General features: G+C 43.0%; 2 protein-coding genes across 2 annotated transcripts; one reads left to right on the forward strand and one right to left on the reverse strand.

Moving 5' to 3' along the window:
• Positions 1-775: 775 nt before the first annotated feature.
• Positions 776-14226, forward strand: LOC115262190 (sugar transporter SWEET1). Its single transcript, XM_029864544.2, has 4 exons — positions 776-1108; positions 1905-2190; positions 13582-13701; positions 13838-14226. Exons 1-4 carry the CDS (start codon positions 852-854, stop codon positions 13958-13960), a joined length of 786 nt encoding a protein of 261 aa, XP_029720404.2. The 5' UTR covers positions 776-851; the 3' UTR covers positions 13961-14226.
• A 6350-nt stretch (positions 14227-20576) lies between these two features.
• Positions 20577-22103, reverse strand: LOC115261548 (sugar transporter SWEET1-like). Its single transcript, XM_029863438.2, has 4 exons — positions 21756-22103; positions 21037-21322; positions 20852-20971; positions 20577-20786 (listed from the first exon to the last, which is right to left on the reverse strand). Exons 1-4 carry the CDS (start codon positions 21923-21925, stop codon positions 20694-20696), a joined length of 669 nt encoding a protein of 222 aa, XP_029719298.2. The 5' UTR covers positions 21926-22103; the 3' UTR covers positions 20577-20693.
• Positions 22104-25190: the final 3087 nt, after the last annotated feature.

The following is a 25190-nucleotide window of genomic DNA, read 5'->3' on the forward strand; positions in this document are numbered from 1 at the left end:
AGACCGCCTAGAAATTCTCTCATTCTAAAGTATTGCCCAGGCGGCCGTCGGTATTGTATATTGTTGATTACGGAAAGATATGGGCACAATTTCACCATCTCTTGACGTAAGCACCACGATATAAGCCGTTTTATTTCGTCAGCTGGTGGGCGCTGCACCTTCCAATCATCGTCGGTTCGAATTCCTCCTACCTGGTCGTTTAGATTTCCTGCTTTGATGATCTTGTGTCGTTGCTTGAGCAGTGCAGTGGTCATATTACTCGCGTTCGAGCTGCACGTAGAATGCGTCGTTAGCTTCATTTGGTTCTGTCGGGAAACGCCTCGCAACATCATTTCCCATCTATATCAAACGGGTCTATTGGGTCAGCGGTAAAATAGCGATTATTAAGCAAAACTATGCTGATGATGACAGATTCGTTTCTCGGTCGACGCAGGATCATTTAATTATGAAAATATGCATGCAGATGTGCTTATGAAATCTGAAAATCAGGCTCTGTCCCAGCTGGGACGTAACGACCCGAAGAAGAAGTTTTTCATCGAACCATTCACTAATCCAAAATTCAAATATTGAAGTTCACCGCATTGAAGTACAGAGCATTCTTATCTCTATCTCGTCAGTAGAGAGCACCTTCTTTTGATTTTCTTGTTTCATTCACACGAAACCTCTTCCAGGTTTAGAACCACCCAACTCAACGTGGCAGCGAAGATAGCTGCACTCGATAGACGCTAAAAGAAGCCACGCTTTCGTCGTCAACACACGACAGTGGCGATGATGGGCGCTAAATACCCACTGTGTTTAATCAGTCCCCGACGATCATCCCCATCAAGGCTGACGTTGTTGGGAGATGTGAAATGTACAATTTGTGGTCGGTCGATCTTTGGTCAGTCATCTGTTTGCGTCGCTTCGGGAAAGTGTTCACAAAGTTTAGTTTGGGATCGATGGACTCGCTAGCACGTGCTCTGCTGCCCTATCGGGATGTGATCGGCAATGTGGCGGGAATGCTGACTATTGGTCAGTTCCTGAGTGGATGTTTTACCTGTAATAAGATCCGGTTGAAGGGCAGCTCGGAAGGATTCTCCGCGTTGCAGTTTGTGTTTGGGTGTGGATTGTAAGTTTACCTCTTTTTTGTCTTATTATGATAAGAACAGTATGTGAAGTAAGTTGTAAACATTCTCAATTCGTCGTAAAAATGGTACAGATTTCTCCTTTCCTCTTCTTATTGGCGTAACGGTCCCATGCCATTCAGCTTCCCTGCAACATCTGCATGAAATTATAATGGTACACACTATCAGCAGCGGGCGAGTGATTGCATCATCATTTCCGTTCTTTCTCATCATCTTCTATGTCATAATAAAAGCCAGTTTCCTCACCTGAAAATAGAAGATCGTCTTACGGTTTAGGCAACAGTTGTAATTCTTGCCTTAAACATAGGACACATTCCACGCGTTACGTTTTGAGCGAGAATCAATCTTTTGAATCAGATTTGAATAGAAGATTCATTTTATGCTTTCTAATTGGGAATTGGACCTTTATATTTGGAAATAAATCAACATATACAGAGTAACGGGATACCATCGCACGAATTTTGACCGAACGACAATAAATTTGCTACTTTCTAGGATCAGTTTTCAAAGTTTCAGATACTAATCGAAGAATATGAGTGATTATCTTCTTTTTAGTGGAAAAATATCAAAATCCAAAACAAGAACGCGGAAATATCGTTCAATGAAGTTAAAAAACCGCGGTGTAGAAGTGCGTGAAATGTGTCATAGGACAATTTACATGATTTTATGATACATATGTAGAAATGATAAAAACAAATATGTCGAGTCGATCATTTTCAACGAACTTCAAGTAACTCACTGCAATCGTAACAAACAATTTCCATCTCACTCGTTCTACAGGACAATCCTCCAACTGAAGTACTCGCAGATGCTTCGGTCTGCACCGCTCATTCGAACCAGTTCCTATGCACTTGCTATCTGCTTGGTCTACTCGGCATGTTTCCTGTTTTACACCCCCTCCGGCAAAAGAAACGATTTCTGGAAGTTGGTGATGCGAACAACCCTGCTCGCCGGCGGTGCACTACTGTATGCGGGTTTTGAAAACCCCGGCCTGGTGAAGGATCGTTTTGGACTGTTGGTGACAATTTTGACGCTTAGCTACATCGGATTGCCACTGCTTAAATTGGTAAGTAATGATTTGTATTTTCTGAAACAGTTGCTGCCGTGTGCAGCATAGTTGTCCCATGTTACTTTATGTCGATTTTGACTTTTTATCATCAAAAGGTCTATTTTTGAATATACTTTCAGAATCTACTCTAGCTTAGTATACTTTGTTCAGAAATTCCATGAAAACAACATCAAGTCAATTTGTCCCATATTCAGTTTCGTCATCATAAGTTGTCCCATGTTATATTTTGCTGCATAAGCTGTCCCATATTTATTTATTTTTTTTCTCAAAAGGTCTGACTCAAAATGACAATCTCCGGAAATCCTGAAATATTTTGTGGGACAGCTTAATGCTGCAAAACTCGACATGGGACAGCTTATGATGTAAATTACAACATGGGGCAGCTTATGCTCTCGCATGACATGGAGCAGCTTATGCCGGGAAAATCCCGAAAATTGCTAGATTTATCAGCATTACAGTCCCACCAGAGTTTTTCTTTAAAATATTGAAATAAAGTGAATGCTTACCAAACTTTTTGTTCATACTTCAATGATAAATATTAATTCTAACGCTATACTGATGAATTCACTTTGTGTTCTTGTCCGTAGAGAAGGAAACAAGGTTGAAGAAATGCGCTTTTCTCAGTTTGCTGTTTTGGAACATGGGACAACTATGCTGCACATGGCTGCATGTCAGTAGTTTAAGAATTCATTTAATTTATTTAGTACAATATGCAAGATATAACTGAGTTTACAATTGAGGGGCCCAGAATCAAAGGGGGTGTAAGTGACCATTTTGTCGATTTTGAGTTGAGCATATCATAAAATTCTCCAGATTTCAAGCTTTCAGGAACTCTTTTAAGATTGTTTCTACGATGATTGAAAAAAATACAATAAATCAGAGAAAATTGGGTTGATTTTGAAACTCCATACATTTTGTATTGGATGAAAAATTGGTCAAAAACTTTAAATCTCATTTACTTGAAAGTGAGTTTTTGTCACTTACACCCCTTTGCTTCTAACCCCCTCAATTGAAGGGATTAGAAGCAAAGGGGTGTAAGTAACAAAAATCCACTTTCGAGTAAATCTGGAGCAATATTTGAAAAGGACCCAAGAGGTCTTGTGCCTTTTTTCGAAAATGCTCTGTAGGGCCTAACAGCAGCCCGCCCAGGCTTCATTTGGTCGATGTTTGCTCTATCCGGTAACGGTCTTTTCCATCAATTTTTCATCCCATACAAAATGTATGGAGCTTCAAAATCGACCCAATTTTCTCCGCACACTCATTTTTATTTCACGGGCTCGGCTGTGCAAATCTCGGTTTCTGAATTTTAACCGAGACTCAGCTAACATGATGATTGGTTGCTTAGCAACAGGGGGTGTTATACTGATTCTCGGCATTTTTAAGCTGAGATCTCATCAAAACATTTAGCTGACTATTCGGCTGTGCAAATTTCGGCATTTGTAAACCGAGATTCGGCATTCTAAATTAAGTGTGCGATTTATTGTAACTTTTCTAATCATCGTAAAAATAATTTTAAAAAAGTTCCTGAAAGCTAAAATCTGAAGAAATTTTTTTATATGCTCTGCTCAATATCGACAAAATGATCACTTACACCCCTTTGATTCTGGACCATTCAATTATTTGCCACACAACTCAGTTCGCAACTGGTTCCTTTCCACCTCGGGATCTGGTCAACCTACAGTCGGTCCCGTGAATATTGCGTAACTCACTGGAACAATCTGTTCCCCGCCATCTTAGCAAAATACAGCAGAATCACTTATCATGATACGGTACCTCGTAATGAAGGCGAATTGCTCCGCCAAAACTCCACTCCTTAATGAGGCAGCAGCACACTGACTGTCTCTTCATGATGCTTGCTGTCACCCATGCTTAAGCTGTTGGTACACAGGGGCATGTTGAGAGTTAAGGGCCGTTTCTTCAACTATAATATCATCAACGTCCACTGCCCACACGAAGGGAGACCCGATGACGAGAAAGAAGCGTTCTACGTGCAGTTAGAGCAAACATACGATGGTTACTCGCTGACGTGAAAGTCGTTGTCGGCGACATGAACGCGCAGGTAGGAAGGGAGGAAATGTACAGACCGGTAATCGGGCGAAACAGCCTGCACGCCGTATCGAATGATAACGGCCAGCGATGCGTAAACTTTGCAGCCTCCCGTGGTATGGTAGTCCGAAGCACCTTCTTCCCCCGCAAAGATATCCACAAAGCCACCTGGAGACCACCCGACCATCAAACAGAAAACCAAATCGACCACGTTCTAATCGACGGTAAATTCTTCTCAGATATAACCAACGTCCTCACATACCGCAGTGCGAATATAGATTCGGATCACTACTTAGTCGCTGTATGCATGCGCTCAAAACTTTCGACAGTTATCACCACGCGTCGAAGTCGAACGCCGCGGCTCAACATCGAGCAACTTCGTAACGTAGAAGTGGCTCAAGACTACGCGCAGCAGTTAGCAGTGGCCTTACCAACGGAAGAGCAGCTTGGCGCAGCTACACTTGAAGATGGCTGGAGGGACATCCGATCCGCCATAGGTAGTACCTCGGCTACAGCACTAGGCTTCGCGACTCCGAATCACAGAAACGACTGGTACGACGGCGAATGTGAACAGTTGAAAAACGAGAAGAATGCAGCATGGGCGAGAATGGTACAACACCGTACGAGAGCGAATGAGGCACGTTACAAACAGGCGCGGAACAGGCAGAACTCAGTCTTCCGGATGAAGAAGCGCCAGCAGGAAGAACGAGATCGCGAAGCGATGGAAGAGCTGTACCGCGCTAAGGACACACGAAAGTTCTACGAGAAGCTGAACCGCTCGCGCAGAGGCTTTGTGCCACAAGCCGACATGTGCCGAGATAATCACGGGAATATTCTCACGAGCGAGCATGAGGTGGTCGAGAGGTGGCGGCAGCATTACGAGGAGCACCTCAATGGTGACGTTGCAAGTACCGAAAGTGCCATGGTAACAGATCTAGGAGTATGTGCACAGGACGAAAGACTTCCGGCCCCTGACCTTCAAAAGATTGAGGAGGAGGTTGGCCGGTTGAAAAACAACAAAGCCGCTGGAGCAGATCAACTACCAAGCGAGCTTCTAAAATACGGTGGAGAAACACTGGTGAGAGCACTACACTGGGTCACAGAGAACAGACATCCAGGCTAGAACAAATTTCATTCGGAAAGCTGTGTAAGGATTCGAATCTTTACTTGAGTAAGGTTGCAAACCAATACACGATGACAACACTAACGCCACCAAACACCATATTGCCACAGTCAGTGGTGAATTGAAATATTTCAAGTGGTGAATTAAATTAGTATGGGAAATTAACCGATAGCAGCGCCACGCTATTGCCACTTGTGTTGCCGATTTCAAATGGCCGTTAAATTCCTTACACAGAACTGGAACTGGACTTGGATGTCTGTTCTCTGTGACTGGGTCATTACCAAGATTTGGGAGGAGGAAGTATTGCCGGAGGAATGGATGGAAGGTATCGTCCCAGTAAACATTTTGGTCCGTATAATTTTTTATATACATCATTATATAAAAACTAAATTCGTCGTATAAAATGCACAGAAAAGCTATATACGAACCAAAGTGGAGGCCATATACACACTTCAGCCGACATTTCTCGATTTTGCATGGCCCATAATACGATGTCATATTATTTGTCAAATAAAAAAAAACATGGCAATATACCAGACTCGAACATAAAACCACGAGATCCAGAGTCCAAGCCTTTACCACTGTACCAACCACTTCTTCTTGTAAGGTTCAGGAAAATAGTCATTGGTGTTTTTCTCTAAACTCTGGCCATCAAATTGCATTCAGGACTCATGCAAATTTGTCTAAGTCATTATGATTTTGTTTCAAACTTGTCTGTTCTTATATAGGATCTGTCAGTTTACACTGATTTTCTTGCCGCTTGGTGTGCCAGTCAAAACAAACGACAACGTTCGGTACGGAATTGAAGTGGTGCAGCTTTCAAAAATATCAATCGAATCGATCATTTATCGCGAGGAAATTTAGTGCCAGGGTGAAAATAAGTGCAGTTCCGTCCGGGGAACTGTGCAAACCCACCAACTCCACCTAACGACAACGAAAACCGCTTCAGCGTGCTGAGGAAGAACCGAAAATAAAGTGCTCCGGGAGTGGGCGAGAATCGCGCATCAATGTGAGGGCTGAAATTTTGTGTCTGGAAAGGATGAACCAGGTCTGTTTTCCGTTACCGGGAAAAGAGTTAATACGTAAAATATAAGAAAAATACCATCAGAGATAATTTTAATAAATTAGTGAGTGAAAGTGATACGCATTGCATTGGCATCCGTAGAGGCAGCAGATTGTTAAAAGTGACCGATGGGGTGTATGTGTGGTTGCTGAGCGACACGGATGAGAAAATTACGTCTCGTAATGCCAAGGCAGGTTTACGGGGCGACTGTTTTAAGATGTTGCTGTGTTGCAAAGTGGAGCCCGCAGTAGATCTTGTTCAAAATGTAAGTTTAACGTTTAATTAAATTCATCATTCGTTGATACTGTGAGAAGTTTGGTTGAACTGAGTTTGTATCGCGTTATTTGCGATTCGATTAATCTATAACACAGATGGTTATAAATGAATCGTAAAGATGATTTATATAAAATTTGTTTTGTCATTCCGGCAAACATTGCTTTGTATCATATACGATTCCGATTTTCAACGAATGGAAATGCGATTTGCGGTGTACATTCATATACGATATGTGGTTTACTGGGGTGTGTCCCATCTACAAAAAGGGCACTACTACACACTACTGAGCGCTGCCTACAAGATACTCTCTCAAATTTTATGCCGCCGTCTATCACCGATTGCAAGAGAGTTCGTGGGGCAATATCAGGCTGGATTTATGGGTGAACGCGCTACAACGGACCAGATGTTCGCCATCCGCCAGGTGTTGCAGAAATGCCGCGAATACAACGTGCCCACACATCACTTGTTCATCGATTTCAAATCGGCGTATGATACAATCGATCGAGAACAGCTATGGCAGATTATGCACGAATACGGATTCCCGGATAAACTGATACGGTTGATCAAGGCGACGATGGATCGAGTGATGTGCGTAGTTCGAGTATCAGGGACACTCTCGAGTCCCTTCGAATCTCGCAGAGGGTTACGGCAAGGTGATGGTCTTTCGTGCTTGCTGTTCAACATTGCTTTGGAGGGTGTAATAAGAAGAGCGGGGATAAACACGAGTGGGACGATTTTCACGAAGTCCATTCAGCTGCTTGGTTTCGCCGATGATATTGATATTATTGCTCGTAAATTTGAGACGATGGCGGAAACGTACATCCGACTAAAGAGTGAAGCCAAGCGAATCGGATTAGTCATTAATGTGTCGAAGACAAAGTACATGATGGCGAAGGGCTCCAGGGAGGAATCACCGCGCCCGCCACCCCGAATTCATATCGACGGTGATGAAATCGAGGCGGTTGAAGAATTCGTGTACTTGGGCTCACTGGTGACCGACGACAACGACACCAGCAGAGAAATTCAGAGGCGCATTGTGGCAGGAAATCGTTCTTACTTTGGACTCCGCAGAACTCTACGATCGAATTAAGTTCGCCGTAACACGAAGTTAACCATCTACAAAACGCTGATTAGACCGGTCGTCCTCTATGGGCACGAAACATGGACCCTACGTGCAGAGGACCAACGCGCCCTTGGAGTTTTCGAACGGAAGGTGTTGCGTACCATCTACGGCGGAGTGCAGATGGAAGACGGGACTTGGAGAAGGCGAATGAACCACGAGCTGCATCAGCTGCTGGGAGAACCAACCATCGTCCATACCGCGAAAATCGGGAGGCTACGATGGGCGGGTCACGTCATCAGGATGTCGGATAGCAACCCGACTAAAATGGCGGCTACTATGTACAGCAGAAGCCACTCCGGCCTTAGCCTGACCGGTAAGGTAAGACACAGGGTCAAATATTTGTTCAAAAATAATCCAATGATCAAACATATTGTTTGACTCGATCGGATTTTCATTAGTGTCAAACTGATGTTGTATCTTGAGTTCTTTCCTTGTCAAATATTTGACTCTGTGTACTTCAGGCCTTACCGGGGGCAGGACACGCAAGGGGAATGTCACTAATCATTATTCACACCCCACATATCCCTTCCTTGTTCTCTGCTGAATATGGTTCTAGCTTGTCGTTCCTCCGGCATACGAGCTACGTGCCTAGGCTACATCATCCTGCCGTCTTTTATTCGCTTCACTATCTCTATCTCTTTGTATACTTGGTACAATTCGTAGTTCTTGCGACGCCGCCTTTAGTTTACCGCCGAGTATTGTTGGCAGTACTTTACGTTCGAAGTCGCCAAATGCTCTCAGATCAACATCTATCAACGTCCACGATACATGGCCATATAAAGCGACCGAAATGATCAGTCTTGTACAACACGAGTTTCGTCTTCGTACGCATCTGTCTTCGTCTTCAGCTGGTTTTGCAGACCGAAAAAGGCCCGATTCGCAGCCGCAGTAGAAGAGGTATTGCGGATAACATCATTATCGCACGTAATCAGAGTTAACCAAGATACGAATCAGTCCAATCAGTTTTATCGGAAAACCATATTCGATCATATTCTGCCATAACTCGTTTCTCATCACCGAACCGTATGTCGCCATGAAATTAGTAAACAGATGATGGGTCTGCAAGTTGTACTACCGAAATTTATAGAAAATTTGCCGCATTTGCCGAAAACCCACCCTATATTCATCGACGAACGACTCCTCAATCGGCCTCAGCCTGTTACACAGAATTTTGCATACAATCTTGTACCGCTGAGTGGAAAAGTGTTATTCTACTGTAGTTTGCGCACTCCAATTGAAGCTATTTCTTGTATAGAGGGAAACTGAGACTATCCAACCAACTAGCAGGTAGTTCCTCCTCTACCCATGTCTTCAATATTATACGGTGTAAAAGTTAATACAACTGCTCACTAACGTGGTTGAGAACGTCGGCCGGAAGTTCGTCCTTCCCAACCGCGTTGTTCTTCAGCCTTCTTATGGCTATCTTGAGCTCGTCTAGCGTTGGAGGATCCACACAGCCGGTTCGTCTTCGTCGATTCCAATTTTGTCTGACGTACCTACTTCCATTTCCACCGTTCAACGGTGTCCGGCCATTTGGCCGAATGCCGTTTGGCCGAACGCCATTTGGCCGAACGCCATTTGGCGGAACGCCATTTGGCCGAATGCCAAACGACCCGACCGAATGCCGTTTGGCCGAATTATTATCGAAAGGATTTGGAGGCGTGGGCAAATTCTGGAGATTGTATAACATTTCGCCGAAAACCATTTCGCGGAATTCCTTTTCGCGGTGTAACATTTCGCGGAATAACATTTGGCGGAATGAACCATTTCGTGGAATGCACCGTTTTACCGAAAACCATTAGGCGGAATGTACCGTTTCGCGGAAAATCGATAATAAGAGAGAAAAATTTAACTGATCGAGAGACGAGAGATGTTAAGATTCCAGATTTAAAAATCAAAACAGCAAATGAGATATGGAACGGTTCATATTTATTCAATTTTGGTAAGGGTACACTTTGAAAGAACAGCCTATGTATAAAAGAATGGAAAATTATCTGATAATATTAATGTAGCAGTTGTTATTCCAAAATAAGTGTAATGCATAATATTTATGAAAGAACAGCCTTTGATGAGAAGAAGGATAGATATCTGATAAAAAATAATAGCATATGTATCTGTAAAAATATGTATGTTTGGTAGATGGAAAACCTATGATAGAGAAAGCTGAGCAAGAGTTCTGAATTGACATGAGGCCGAATAATCATTGGGCTGAATAGATGTTAGACCAATTGAATCGAGAGATCTGCCTATTATTATAAGTAGTAAAAATCTCATAAGAATCAGCTAGTAGCTGGGTCACCAAATGACACTCTAGCACTGCAACTTGTAAGTAAACAACCTATTCATTAAAGGAGGAAAATCTCAGATCTCAGAAAAAGAGCCCATTTATAAAAAGAAGGACAAATCTCTGGAGTTACCAGACCAACTGGTGCAACTCGTGAGAAAAAGCCCTTGATTCAGAGAAGGATAAATCTCTAAAGGTAGGGTCAGCTGCCTGGCTACCAAAAAGCTCAATAACAATGATATTCTTAAGAAGGAAAAATCTTTATTTAGTTAGCAGTCTGGTCGCTAGCCAAAATGATCAATAGTGTAACTTGAAAGAACAGCCTATTATCAAAAAAGGTTAAATCTTCTACAATTATCCATTTGATCGCCACAAACTTCACAACACATGAACAGCCTTTGATGAATAGAAGGCAAATCATGGAAAATTTGGCATTTCGGAAGCCAAACTATAATGTCACTGGAAAGAACAGCCTTATTTGAAAGAAGGAAAAATCTCTGATGGAGTAAGCAATATAAGCTCCTAGAAGTACAGTCTATTTAACAACGATTGCTTATTGATAATTACGTGTAATGTCCAATCGGTCTTATTTCCATTCGACCCAATGACATTTGGTCTAACGTTCAGAATTATTTAGAGCAGCCTACCAAGCGAAGATACAGAGCTAAGGTGATTATGATTGCGTATGAATACGGTGGATTTTCGACTGGATATCACCTTGGGAACTTGTTGTATTGGTTCAGCAGTCTTATTCAAATATTAAGCGAACTACAATTTTCTCGCTCCGACGTTTCGGTCCTGGTTTGGCATGAGTCTGTGATGGGGCCAGTAAAGTTCAGGAGCGGAAATAATTCGTCATTATATTATTATTACCAAATATCAAATTCCGCGAAATGGTATTCCGCGAAACAGTACATTCCGCAAAAAGTCATTCCGCGAAATGGTTTTTGGCGAAATGGTTCATTCCGCGAAATGTTACACCGCGAAAAAAAAATCCGCGAAATGGTTTTCGGCGAAATGGTATACAACCCAAAGGCTGTTCTTTCGAGTTATACTGATATAGAAAACAATGGCAAGTTCATTTAAGTTCATCATCCTTTTTTCGGCCAAGCGGCATACGGCCAAACGGCGTTCGGCCAAATGACCCGGAACCCCGTTCAACAATACTATCGTGCTATCTCGACCTAGCAGCCACCATTATTTTATCTGTCAGCAAGTTCCATGATGGCAAGTTGCACATGACGGAAGAAGGTTCTGTTTTTTTCCGCACGTCATTGACAATTTCATTGAACCTCTGCATATCATTCCGTTTCATTCTGTTTTAATAAACCAAAGCAATGAGCCATTCGTCAAAGCACTAATCGGACCGTAAACCGGGGTCAAATTGATCTTCGGGTCGATATTGATCAGACGTTTTTCCGTTAGATCAAGCATACTTTCAACAGTTTTCTTTCAAGTGTCGTGCTGTTTGCTACAGTATTGCTTTAGTGGCTTCAGTCGCTTGTAGGTTGTATCGTGGCGATCGCTGGAATCGTACATTGTTGATGATGCATGACGGAGAGTTTTGGGCGCAGCTCGACCATCACCAGGTAGTGGTCAGAGGCGGTGTTAGCCCCACGATAGGTCCTGACGGATAATATCGGAGAAGTGTCGTCTATCAATCAGCACGTGGACGATTCGCGATTCCGTCTGCTAGGGTGGGCTTCTGGTGTACCCAAGTTACAAAATTAATTTTATAATGCTTTTGAAGAATTCCTGTTCGTTAAAACCGAATATAAATCCAGTTGCTCTACAAAATTACATCAACCCAATCATAAACCCGCCATAAGACTAAAGAGGCATTTCCTATGATAGCCTTGGAGAGTTGATTTCAAGAATATTTTAAAACCTGTTGTAGTTCACAAGATATCTTCTAGGCGAATTGATCTCTGCTTGCAGAGCACTTCAAGTGCACGATAAAACAATAATAAAATTGCCTGCTTCTGTTGCTGCTGCACTGTTGGAGCATTTTGTTGAATGATTAGTTAAATTGAGTCACCATGAAAACGATACAATATTATAATCGGGATTAATTTCTAACACAAATTGGGAATATTTTCCTAGTATTACTAGGTTATCAACTGCCAAGCGCAATTCACTGTATATATGTTGCATGATACTTCCAAAAATTGCAACACGCTGCTATAATAATGGCGTGATAAAATAATGAAAATTATTATTTCAGATCAGGAGAGCATTATTCATGAGTTTTCTCAACATGGCTTCCGTTCAATTCCTCGAAGACGTCATTAATGGTCGGTAAAAACACCATGAAAACGATACTCATCACCATAAGTTTGTCTTAAATTCCTTTCAACTCACGCAAGAGTGAAAAGGGTAACTCAAGAATACTGGGACTTATAACGTTCTCAATGCAGCCTGGTTGATCTCCACCAAAAACGCAAAAAAAACCGTTGTAAATTTATTTCAACTTATGTAAGGGCAAGAAGTGTTGCTCAAGAGTAATCCGATTTATGACGTTCTTGATGCGGATTTATGCAAACTCCGCTGAGAACGTCATGTATTTTGTGTATCAAATTGTACACAAATAAGAAAAATTGCATCGCAATGCGATGATTTGTGTAAAACTATGAGCCGGCAATTAAAGGTGGGCTCTATCGTCCGATAAATTATACCGCTGCCATCCGGGAGCACCCCGGGAACCTGCCTTGATACAGTGCAGTGTTACGTTCCTCCTATCAGCGTCCCCACAGGTAAGTATTTATTGATTTCCATGATCTAAACCCGATGAATTGACGGGATTCGACGTCCTGGCTGATCAAACCAACCTCTTCACGGATGCCAAAACTGGAGGAGTTTGACACTGCGCCGCGTCAGAGCCGGTTTTCGGAACGGATGTTCTTGTTTGGCAGCGATAATGGATCGATGTCAATCCAAATCTGATGCATGAGTTTTTTTTTTTCATTTTTCCCTTACCAAACTGTTCTCACCCAAGAACAGTTACTCTTGCTCAAGAATGGTTAGTAATTGAAGATATCTACAAGAGCCTCTTACAACTGACATTAGGGTCAATAGTTCTTTTTGTGTTTGTGGTTTTATGCACTGAACCCCAAGTATTCTTGGAGATGTTTTTAAACCCACAGATTTCTGAAGAATAGTTGTGCTCAACAGAAACTATTATAAGATCAATTAGACTACGCAATGCTTTCATAAAGCTATCATAAAAACACATAAAACCAGATAGAATCAAAATTGTTACTTGGGATAACGATAGGGAACTTGAATTGGGAGTAATACATATTCTCAATTGCATATAATTTTAAAACAGAAATCGTTGGCCATTTATCGATATGTACATACATTATACAATAGGTGCGGTTTTGCTTCAATTCAACGGAGGAGCAACCATTGACATGTATAGTCAGATTTGATCGTTGATCGTTGAATTCAAGCTTCTTAATTTTTTTTTGCAGCGCGAAGTTATTCGAAATAAAAGCAGCGAAGGACTCCCCCTTCCAGTGATCCTGGCGAGCACCGGAGCCTCGGTGCTGTGGCTTCTGTATGGAATCATCCTGCACAACTACTTCATCATTGTAAGTATTCCTGCTTACTTGTGTAGAAATGACTTATTCGACTTCGAGGAAAACTTCCCAAAACAGCTCTCATTAGCTCGTTTCGAACATTTCAAACACACTTCAATTTGCTGCACTTTCTCCCACCCATTCGCAGGTTCAGAAAGTGATAGCCCTCGGTTTGTGTGCGGTGCAGTTGTCGCTATTTGTGATTTATCCAGCACCAGCAGCGACGGCGGCGGCAGTTCGGGCGCAGCACAAGAAGCCCAAAGGAGAATAATAAAGCTTACCTACCAAACCTTCCTAGGAACGAAAGCAAACCGGGCTTCGATGCAAAGTCAACCAAGCGTGCTGTGATAAGAATGTTTGCGCAAAGTGTTCGACGAACGATAAGAGGGCAGGTTGTGCTGGGCTAGGGACATATCTATCTAGAGAACCTGGAGGGGACAAAATGAATGAACACATTTTGTGAGTGGTATCTATATCAGTGCGTATAATGCTACAACAGGTGAGCATTGAATTCAAATAAATTTAGTGAACACGCAATTTGATGGTATTTTTAATTTCCCTAGTCCACATACAGTGATAGACATTCGTTTAGCCGAAGCCCAAAAATTTCCAAAAAAGTGTCGGGAAACTCATACAAAAGATTTAATGATAAAACTTTTTTATTGTAGTGGTAGTATACATACATATCTAATACTGTTTTATGAAAATGTTGTACATCACACTTACATATACACTGTCACAAAAAACGAGGGTAAAAACCTTTCAAATGTCATTTTTGCCTCGACATTCGTTTAGCCGAGAGTCGCAGCAAACTGTGCATGCGGTTGACAGCAGAAATTTTTCACCTCGCGTGTTTTTTCTTCTGTGAATTTGTTGTTGTTGTTGTTGTTTATTTATTAAACTAAACTTAAAACTCAAATTACTTATCTGTAAACTGTTGCTTCCTTTGATATTCGTCAACTTTTTTCTCTTGTTAACATGCTTCTTTCTTCGTATTAGTCGCTATTTCTTTCTGCTTCATGCACAGTCCGTTGTTTTCTTTGTCCTTACTTTTTTGGCACTCCTTACACTTTCTATTAACACTTCCTTTTTAATTCTTTTTTATCGCTATTAGATCTTCCATTTTAAATCTTTTTCCTTCTTTCCTCCTCCTACTTCTTTCCTCCATTTCCTTCTTTCCTCATTCTCTTTCTTTCGTCCTTCCTCCTTCTCTTCCTTTCCATCTTCTCCTTCTCCTTCTTCCCTCCTTCCTGGTTTTCCGCATTTACTATCTCGATGGTTTCCGTTCTTCTCTCTTCCGATTTTGTCCAGATCAGTGGTTTTCAACCTTTTTCAGTCCGTGCACCCCTTTTGTATTAAGCGACCCGTGTCGAGGAATGAAATGAGTGATCGAGGAATGAAAAAGATGCTCGATCGTTAACGGAGGCTGTGTGGTCAGCTCCAACGTAAAAAGACACTACACCGTCTTCAGCCAGAGGCTGCACAGACTGAACATTACATATACACGAGACAACGGACAACACTCATAACACCCAATCCATTCCCCGGCCAGCCAGCTGGTGGAGATATTGGACGGAGCGTGGTTGATGAAGGGCATCAACCAAAAGAGAGAAGGACTGCTCGCGATCGAGGTGGCTGTGCAGATGTGTGGAAAGATCATCGACTTTGCGTCCTCGCAGTCCATCATAAGTAAGGACCCTAAAACGGCCCTGTTACGACTTCGTAAGTCGATGGACGGTGCCAAGCAAGATCACGTGAGACTCATGAAAATTGCAGCAGCGCACTAAGGGGATTCAGGTGGCCAAAAATCGAAAATCGACTTTATTCAATTTGATATTTAGGTTCGGTAGTAGAAAGTAGACCACTTGGACCAGTAAACCCCAGAATATTAGTTTGCTAATCCCTATATCTATCGGGATATTGGCAGCTGAATGAGGCCATTGGCATTTTTTGATAAAATGAATGAAATGTTCAACTTCGCATATCTATGGCTTAAATGAAAAAAGTTGAACTTTTAAAGCAGATTCTTGAAGGTTGTTTATAAACCTGTCGAATGATATATCAGACGTTGAAAGGTTAATTGTAAAAGTATTAAATGGTGCTACATAAAAAAAAAACAAATTTCCCCATACAAACCGTTCCATACAAAAAAAGTTTCGCAAAGTTTCGCTTCGGGACTGCTTCTATGTCTTTGTTTAGGATCCCTGGGAGACAATGAAATCCAATTTGGCTGCTACTAGCTGCTATTCTGCAATTCCAATGAAGTTGTCGGCGATGACTGAGATATTGCTATATAAAATCTCCCTATTGGCCATTAAAAACCTCTGAGGAAACATTTGGTCGTCTTGGCCACTTTTCTCGGTAGATCAATCATAGTGCATTCTTAATCTGGTCTTGGATTTCTTAGCAAAGCGCGTTTTTACGAATTGGAATGCATTTTGTAAATAGTAACAGAAATCCTTAAACGCCTAAAAGTATGCAATGCACTAATAATTTCATGCTGTTTGAAACTGTCGCGTTAAAACAACCTGTTCAACATGTTTTTCATATTTTTCAGGCATAAACCCTACGAATAGAAGCAAGACATTATGAAATTGACGTGAAAATATTTTTGGCCACCTGTTTGTATGGAGCCGCCCCATAGTGGAAGGGTGGGCCTGAAAAGGCTGGCCCGTCCCGGATGAAAACAAACAGGATGTTGCTACCGTTGTTAGGCCCTCAGCAACCACAGAGTAGGGTGAATCAAAGGGAGGACGCCTATTGGACGACAGTTGAGCGGGAGAAGAAGAAGAGAAAATCGCTAAAATCGCAGGAGCGTCGGGACACTAAACTAAGAAGATCAAGAAGGGCAGGTGCCAAACGCGAGAAAGGCGATGCACTTGTCACTTGTCGAAGACCGAACAGTCTAAGTACTCGGACTTTTAGAAGGCGAAGCGAAGCGACGCCAAGCTCTTGGATCTGGGAGCCGACGTGCGCAGTATTAGACGCACTCGTGCGGGTGAAATGATCCTAGAGCTCAAGTTCGACAAGGAGCGCAAGGGCGCCGCCCGCAGAAGTCTAGCGGAAGAGGTCCTTGGCGCAGGGGACGAGGTGATGGCTTTTACAGCGACTCTGAAGATGAAAACCCTAGACGAGATCACCGAAGCGAAAGAGATCGTGACGGTACTGTGGCAACAGTGCGAGGTACAGGTGGCCACTGCAGCCGTTCGGCTACGGAAGGGCCCGGCAGGGACACGGGTAGCCTTGGTACAGCTACCTGTGGCGGAGGCAAATAGGCAAAACAAAGCAAAGATAACCGTACACATCGTAGTTGCTACCAGAACAATCGAAGCTGCACAGAGATCCAATGAATGGTGCTTGGGACAAGCTACACACTCTCAATGTGCACAAATCGAGAGTTCAATATTAAAAGTCAATAACGGCGCCGGCCACGTCTTTACGGTCATCGGGAAAGGGGAAGGAATGTTAGTTCGACAACCGTTGTTACTAGAAACCGTGGAATCCACAGCATCCCCCCAGTTGTCTCGGGAAGGAGTATTTGTTAGTAGGGTAGGGTAAGGTATGGATCTTGGAGCCACCTTTGGTAGGTGATATGATCCACTAGTTATATGAAAATACACGACACGGTCTCCATTCTGATTATGATTTATTTGGTCGCGATAGTAAGGGTAATGCACATACGTCAACGATCATTCTATATTTAACGCGTCACCGCAATGATCGTTTACACTACCGTGAAACCCGACTTTCCCACGAAAGTTATCGTGCGCTTCTGTTTTTGCATTCAATATTCGCGTCCCCATCTTACTACCGAGTAAACGTCGTAAGCAATCACTTCCTTCTAACATTTTTATCGCTTCAATATTAGGCCTGCACCAGAACTACAAGATTAATTTGCCGTTATTACAGAGTCCAGGAGTCCTCATGAAAGCGCATTGGCGAAATTACCCCAACTTCTTCTAGTATGTAAAGAAAAAAAAAACTCGGAATGATCTCACCCAGTTCCATGTCGTCGGATGACCGCAACCATTCCTTGATTCCTTCAATTTTCTGCAATACTGTTTGCTACCAAGTGTGCATCCATTTTTATCACTTCACGAGGAAGGAAAATGCGCACCTGCCCCAAACAATGCAAATTTTGAAAATATTCAGTAGATAACGCAATTATTCGCTACTTCAAAAGAGTCAACTTGAATTTGATGGAAACTTGCAAATGGATAAAATTCGCGATGTTCAACACGTTTTCAATGTGAAATGAAATGATTGAGTTTGAAGTTTTGAATTGATAAAACTTTCCATTATTAAAATACTGATTTTTATTCTGCGGCCCGCAGCTTAGAGGCAAAATCTTAATTTGGCCCGCGATATACTTCAACCTGAGCACCACTACTGTTCAAGATCTTTGTCATATACAAAAACAACATGGTGTACACTGTAACCGGTCGGTCCAGCATTCATTTCGATGAAGGTTTAGCAATTCGTCGGTTTTTCGCTACCTGTGGCGGACGCAAATAATTTCGTTAAAGTAGAGACGCTAAAGGTGGGCTGGTGAGTATATCAACTGACCTTGCATGAGCCACCAGAGATTTTCTTCAAGTGTCTGGAACCAGGACAAAAGCCATGGCCCTGACAGGAGCAAGCTGTTCAGGTGATGCGGCGCCGAAGTCCATAAAGCACAAGACTGCACGAGTTCACCCACGTGTTTGTTCCGGGAAATCAGTAAACAACAGGTACCAGAGGGGTAGTCCAAGGCCTTTAAAAAGCCGTAGTGAACGAATCACAGTGCAGGTAACGCAGCTGAACCTGAACCACTGCGACGCGGCTCACCAACTGCTTTCTCATGCGGTTTCTGAGTGGGGGGCAGATAACGCCATAATTGCGGACCCACACCAAGTATGTACCCGCCGGCAACGGCATTTGGGTCGGGGATGGGTCCAGAAAAATGGCGGCGATATGGACGACGGGTAAATACCCCGTCCAGGCGTTGATGTCTACTACCTATGAGGCGAGAGCTTCGTAGTCGCCAAAGTGAACGGGCTCTTTTTCTGTAGCTGCTATGCGTGGTCGATCGAGCAGTTCACGCAGATGCTGGACTATGTGACTGGGCGAAGGCCGATTGTAATAGGAGGTGACTTCAATACCTGGACCGTAGAATTGGGAAGCCGTTTCACGATCCTGCCAGAGACACTGGCCATACTAGATGTCGACCTGGCTAATGTCGGTACCAAGAGTACCTTTAGTCGGAACGGTTTGGAGTCGATTATTGACGTTACTCTTTGTAGTCCTGGCCTGACAAGTAGTTCGAACTGGAGAGTAGATGATGGCTACACTCACAGCGATCACCTGGCGATTCACTAAAGTATCGACTACAACAACAGTAGGTAGCGGGTAGAGGAAGAGGCGGCTAAACCAAGGCTAAGCCCTCGCAGGTGGAAGGGGTATTTAGGAATGCGCCTCGCCGTGTGCGAAACCTTCTTGGTTTAGCGGTGCTCTCTCTTGCGTACGATGCGACCATGCCTAGGCAAGTCCACCCTAGAAATGGGAGACCACCGGCTCATTGGTAGACTCAAGTGGTTGCGGACATGCGCTACACTTGTCTATGGGCTAGGCGGCGGATGCAGCGAGAACGAACTGAGGAAGAGCGAAACGAACGGCAAGTGATGTACGCTGCTGTTAAAGTCCCGCTGAAGACCGAGATAAGGGCGAGCAAAATGGCCTGTTTTGAGGGTCTCTGTTAGAGTGATAATGTGAACCTATGGGGTGATGCCTACAGGATCGTGATAACCAAGACGAGAGGTGTAATGGCTCCTACAGAGCAATCTCCAGTGATTTTGGAGGGGATCATTGGGGGGCTTTTTCCGCGTCATGATCCTCGTCCTTGGCTTCCATCATAGGACTGCCGAAGATTGGGGCTAGCGATGAAGAGAGTGTCACTGATGTGGAACTTGCGGGGATAGCAAAGTCACTTGGCATTGGTAAGGCACCAGGTCCGGACGAAGTTTCGAAACTGGCCTTAAAAGTAACTACTACAGAGACTCCCGAGTTGTTCAGGTTTGTTTTGCAGAAATGCCTGGACGAGGGAGTTTTCCTAGTAGTTTGGAAGTGGCAGAGCCTGCCACAAGCAATGCCTTCTTGGTGGTTCCGGAGAGACGAAGGGTTTGGCGAGCATGGGAATGTTGTTTAGTGGGTCGAGGCAAGAGTAGTCCTAGCTTTCACTTTTTTTTTGGTAGCAGACGGTCCTTAACCTTACACCACGCACACTACCTGGACCTTATGTCCAGGTGTCTGTTGAGCAGATTACACTGCTCGACAAAATTTTACAAAATTTGCCGTTATGGGATGAGAAAAAAAGGAACAGGGGTTCGGGACTCTAGAAGTGTCATAGTGAAATAATTTTTGAAAAATGTTGGACCGGGCCTTCACAGTTTATGACCGAAGTTTGTATGGAGAACTTGGGGTGTTCAATTGATATGCGCATTAGAACGTGCCGCGCATATATTTGAGCGTTTTCGGTATAAGTTTGTTTCATTATTCAATATTGTCTAACGACTAATTATATGCACAGCGCGTTAATGTACATTGCACATATCAATTGAACACCTCAAGTTCTCCATACAAACTTCGGTTATAAACTGTGGAAGCCCGGTCCAATATTTTTCAAAAATTCTTTCTCTATGACACTTCTAGGGTCCCAAACCCCTGTTCTTTTTTGTTTTCTCATTCCATAACAAAATTTAGTGTTGAACGTTGTTATCACCCCATGGTTCAGAAAAAAAAAATCACGGAGTAGCAAGTATAAATTGTACAGTCATCTATGCTCATGCTTATTCCCTGGGTTGAATTATTGTTCTGTGTAGATTTCGGCATGCTTTTGCAAAAAAAAAAAATGACACTGCCGGATTTGTTATTGCACGTTTGTGATCAAACATGTGATGACTACAATAGTTTAGCACCAATGCGACTAATACTGTATTTATAAAAATGATTTACAAAAAAAAGCCTGCCTATTGCTTTTTCTTCTTCGAATCCTTTGAAGGATATATCACGAACAGTGCGAGCTGAACCCCACTCAACGAAATTGCAGCCAGATTTTGTAGCTGAAAGGTGGTAAACGATAACATTTAAAATATGCATCCATTGGAATCACTACTGTAATACTTACAATCACAAATGTATTGTTCAGAATAATTCCGTACAGAAGCCACATGCATCCGACTACCGTACCGGAAAGAATCATGGCAAACGGTAGACCTTCGGTGCTCTTCTTGCGAATGATTTCCGGCTGAAAAAAAAAGATATTGGTGTTATTCTATGGCTTCGATCGAATACTTAAGTCAACTATCTCACCAATCCAAACAACGGTTGCCCAATCAGCATCAACATGAGCACCGTGATGATCATTCCAAAGCGATCCTCCACCACCGCGGGGTTCTCGATCTGCGCATAGCCAATCATGGCCGCCGTCAGTGCTCCGGCCATTCCCAGCTGCTTCCAAAAATCGCCCTTGCTCTGCCGTGGAGTGTACAGGTAGAAGAACGTCGAGTAGACAACGCTAATGGCAAAACCGACCACATTGGCGTTGATCATGGCCGGGTCATTCATCAGCAGGGCATGCTGCAGGAAGAGAATCGTGCTGTAAAACAAATTTAAAATGAACGGGTTCATATTTCTGGATGCTGTTATTGTGTTTGACTGATAAAACACCATTCAGGTGACTCCCAAGACCACATATTGCCTTACCCCAGTAATAAAAATTTGGAGATGCAGTGTATGACTAGGTCTTAAACAACGGATACCAATCCAAATGTTTAGCTCACTGCACGCGCTGTGACATATTTGCTATTGCTATTTACATTGTATGTACAGTAAATGTCGAGGACCACGTAACGGAAAATAAGCAAAATTTGGAACTGGACTAATCAGAAATAGATTTTCTTTTTGTCATGCAGTCTGTGATGCCTACAACTCGCAAGTCACCTTCGCGATGATTGATAAAGGCATGACTTTGCTATATGTTGATACAGCGCTATCGGTGTGATACTACAAAACAGGTACTGGGTACTTACAGTCCACAACCGCCGATGAATGGCATGGGCGAAAATCCGTCCGAGGATCCCTTCCGGCGTATGTCATTGCACACGAACGCACCGCTGAACATCTGCAGGACTGTGACTATACCTGCCACATTTCCCACCAGTTCCTTGTAGGGCTGCAGCGCTTGGGACAATGCTTCCATGGTTGCTGATGGTAATCGCGAACTTCGATTGAAACTGAGAATTTACCGAGATCAAACCGATGTGACCTTGAATGCGAATGGGAACCACTTACGCGCGCGACCGCCGCTGCGCACTATCAATGAACGGTCAAGCGGGACTGAATAGACTTAGCCGGTGCTGATGGCTAGCTGAATGAGTTGCGCGTTATGTTATCATGATTTAGGTAGGTAGGTCTATTTATTGAAGAACGATGACGTCGCCGATTGCGAGAAGCGATGCGCTGTAATTCGCGCATTGGAACGCTTCAGTCACTATACTGTCTGGAAGATGTTTGCTGGTGGGTGTGAGGTGGTTGGTTATCATTCACAAAACGACGCTACGGTTATGAAATTATTTTGAATACAAGAGCCGGGTGATCCATTGAATTATCTTCAGGATGGAAAATCTTCATGAATTTTGGAATTATTGAATTAATGAATTAATACAAAATACAGTAGTACCTCAACTGCTAGCAGTATAAAAGTATGTATACATACTAGCGTGGTTCAAAAAGTCGTTTTTGCTCCAGACCGCTCATTCGATTCGCAACCAGATACTAAGCCATCTCCCGGCCATAAGTTGAGCTGATTTGATTGAAATTGAGAGTGTCAATGTAACCGTTCGTCGAATAGCGCACGAGGTGTTAAAAACTTGGCGGCTTAAGCGCCACTCTCATGGATGAGAGACCACCAGGTCAATTTGAATTTGCCCGACTTTTGTTGACTCTTTTCCTCAGGTGACTCTCGAACGGTCGCTGGCTAAAGTTTATCGAACCTATACAAAAAAATACTTACTCTAACTCCAGGATTTCGCTACTACTCTCCCAACTAAACGCAAAAAAAACCCAAATTAATCCACCTAGTGGTGATAGTGCCTTTCTCGTCGAACATGTTCTCACAATCTTTCCGGCAACGTAAGTCAAAGTGTTTCTGAATCCGAATATTTTTATAGAAAAGCAAGCATTTTATCAAAGACATCTTTGAATTGACTTAAAACTTATTGATTGCACATAGTCCGACGTTATGTTAAACGTATAAGCAGGGCTGAAAAATATCAGACTTCTCAGTTGACTGCTTGAGCACTTTGTTGAGCACCTTCACTAACACTGGAGGCTGATCAATATCAAGACGATACTAACAAGCTAAGCTATAACTTTTACACAATCACAGTTCACAAAACTTTTTTCTGAACATTTGGGCTATATCTTATTGACCGTTGAAAACAAGAGCGATAGGTAGTGAGTATAGTGCGACGTCTGTTGTATGTGGGTTTAATTTGTAAGATTTTGTTTTCTTACACATACTTATCGTTTGCATTGATTTTATTTACTTTCGTAGTTCCGGCGAAGCACCAAACGCTGGTTGTGCAACCCTACCGGTAGTCTGTAATGTGGTGTGAGCCTATTTTCTAGTTAACCGTTCCTCGGGTTATTCAAAAAGCCGTGATGTAATATGTTGCATGGTACATTTGTTTACTTTCGATGCGGTACCGGAACAGGTTCCGGAGCACACCGGGTCTCCTAAATATAGTCTGAGACTATTTCATTGCTAACGTTCATTAATTAGGTTACCCAAAAAAAAATACTATTTGATTTATCTCATGCATGGGTGGGTATTGATTACTTTTACATTTGACCACTTCCAGTGGGACACCCAGAACTGGTTTCGGGGCACTACCGGTTGTCTAAAATATGGTCTGAGGCTATGTTCTTACGAATCGATCATCGTGTATTCAAAAAAGCTGCTATTTGATGTACTGTCAAACACTTATTTGTGCATTTCGCCAGTTCCGGCGAGACACTCGAAAGTGGTTCCGGTACACTACCGGTAGGCTTAAAGTGGCCTGAGACTTTTCTTGCTGACCATTCTGCGCGTCATCGAAAAAGCCGATATTTAAGGCGAAACTGGAAGCTTTTCCTCATTTTTTTGGTTTTTGATTTTTTATAAAATAACGAAGCAATATTTTCAAAATCGGTTTTCGTGCACATGTAGAGTATGGATCAAGGTATCTCCTGAATTTTTTCCAGGTTGGAAATGTTTTTCGTTTTTGCAGAAACCATTTTTTTGTGAATTTTTGTTTAAAAATGGTTTCTGCAAAAACGAAAAACATTTCCGACCTGGAAAAAATTCAGGAGATACCTTGATCCATACTCTACATGTGCACGAAAACCGATTTTGAAAATATTGCTTCGTTATTTTATAAAAAATCAAAAACCAAAAAGTGAGGAAATGGATCCAGTTTCGCCTTAATGCGCGGTGTGCATGCTGTTGGTTCCGTTGGTTCGCACCTGGAACCGGTTTCGGCACAGTATTGGTTTTCCAAAGTGTGGTCTATGATTGTTTCTCTTGTTAACCGTTCATCAGGTTACCAAAACAGCTATTTATGGGGTTGGTTCTCCTTTACATTTGACCACTTCCGATGGGGCACCCTTAATCGGTGAGGAATACTACCGGTTGTTCCAAATATGGCCGGAAACTTTTTTTTTCCAAATCTAGATACCTAAAAATCCGCGATTTGATTTGTCGCATGGGTTTGGTTCACTTTTTTGTTTGGCCATTTCCGGCGGGACACCCGGAACCGGTTCCGGATCACTACCGGTTCAGATACATATGGTCTGAGAATATTTTCCTGCTGACTGTTCATCAGGATATCAAAAAAGCCACTATTTGATATGTCGCATGTATGGGTGCAAAACGGTGAGTCGATAAGGAGAGCGTCCAATATAGCTCTGGTCCTCACAAGTTCCTACCTCATGCTTCCACGGGTCAAGCGATGACAAAGACCGCCAGCTAAGAGTTGTGTGCTTAGCTGGTAGTGCAGCCTGGGCACTGTTGTCCTTCTGACTTCAGCTATATTGAGGAGGTACGATCCGAGCGTCTGTTCACCAAGGAGGTGCGGCTCAAACAGCGTCTGTTCTGGCATCCAGCGGCTGAGTAAGAAACGCTGCACCACGCCCAGCTAGATCCAAGGTGGTAGCCCCATCAGCGTGGTCGTCCCAGTGTTGTTTGGGACGTTAAACAGAACTGGCACGATGGCCCTCCGGCGAGACAGGAGTGTTGGCGTAGGCCCAATAAGCCACCCGTAAAAATCCCCATTGCGAATAACATAGGAGAAAATACGACTCGATACAATCGGCAAAGACCCACGCGACGAAATAAGGACTACGATTGGAAACTTGGAACATGGAATTGCAAGTCACTAGGTTTCGCAGGATGTGACAGGATAATCTACGACGAACTACATCCC

This window comes from Aedes albopictus, chromosome 3 (genome assembly GCF_035046485.1).
Source record: "Aedes albopictus strain Foshan chromosome 3, AalbF5, whole genome shotgun sequence".
Taxonomy (NCBI): domain Eukaryota; kingdom Metazoa; phylum Arthropoda; class Insecta; order Diptera; family Culicidae; genus Aedes; species Aedes albopictus.

Coding starts and splice junctions, on each gene's coding strand:
- LOC115261548 (XM_029863438.2), bottom strand. CDS start 21,925: ATGGAAGCATTGTCCCAAGCGCTGCAGCCCTACAAGGAACTGGTGGGA. Junction 21,323..21,755: donor TTCATCGGCGGTTGTGGACT/GTAAGTACCCAG, acceptor TTTGTTTTACAG/CACGATTCTCTTCCTGCAGC. Junction 20,787..20,851: donor TGAACAATACATTTGTGATT/GTAAGTATTACA, acceptor ACCACCTTTCAG/CTACAAAATCTGGCTGCAAT.
- LOC115262190 (XM_029864544.2), top strand. CDS start 852: ATGTACAATTTGTGGTCGGTCGATCTTTGGTCAGTCATCTGTTTGCGT. Junction 2,191..13,581: donor GATTGCCACTGCTTAAATTG/GTAAGTAATGAT, acceptor TTTTTTTTGCAG/CGCGAAGTTATTCGAAATAA. Junction 13,702..13,837: donor TGCACAACTACTTCATCATT/GTAAGTATTCCT, acceptor ACCCATTCGCAG/GTTCAGAAAGTGATAGCCCT.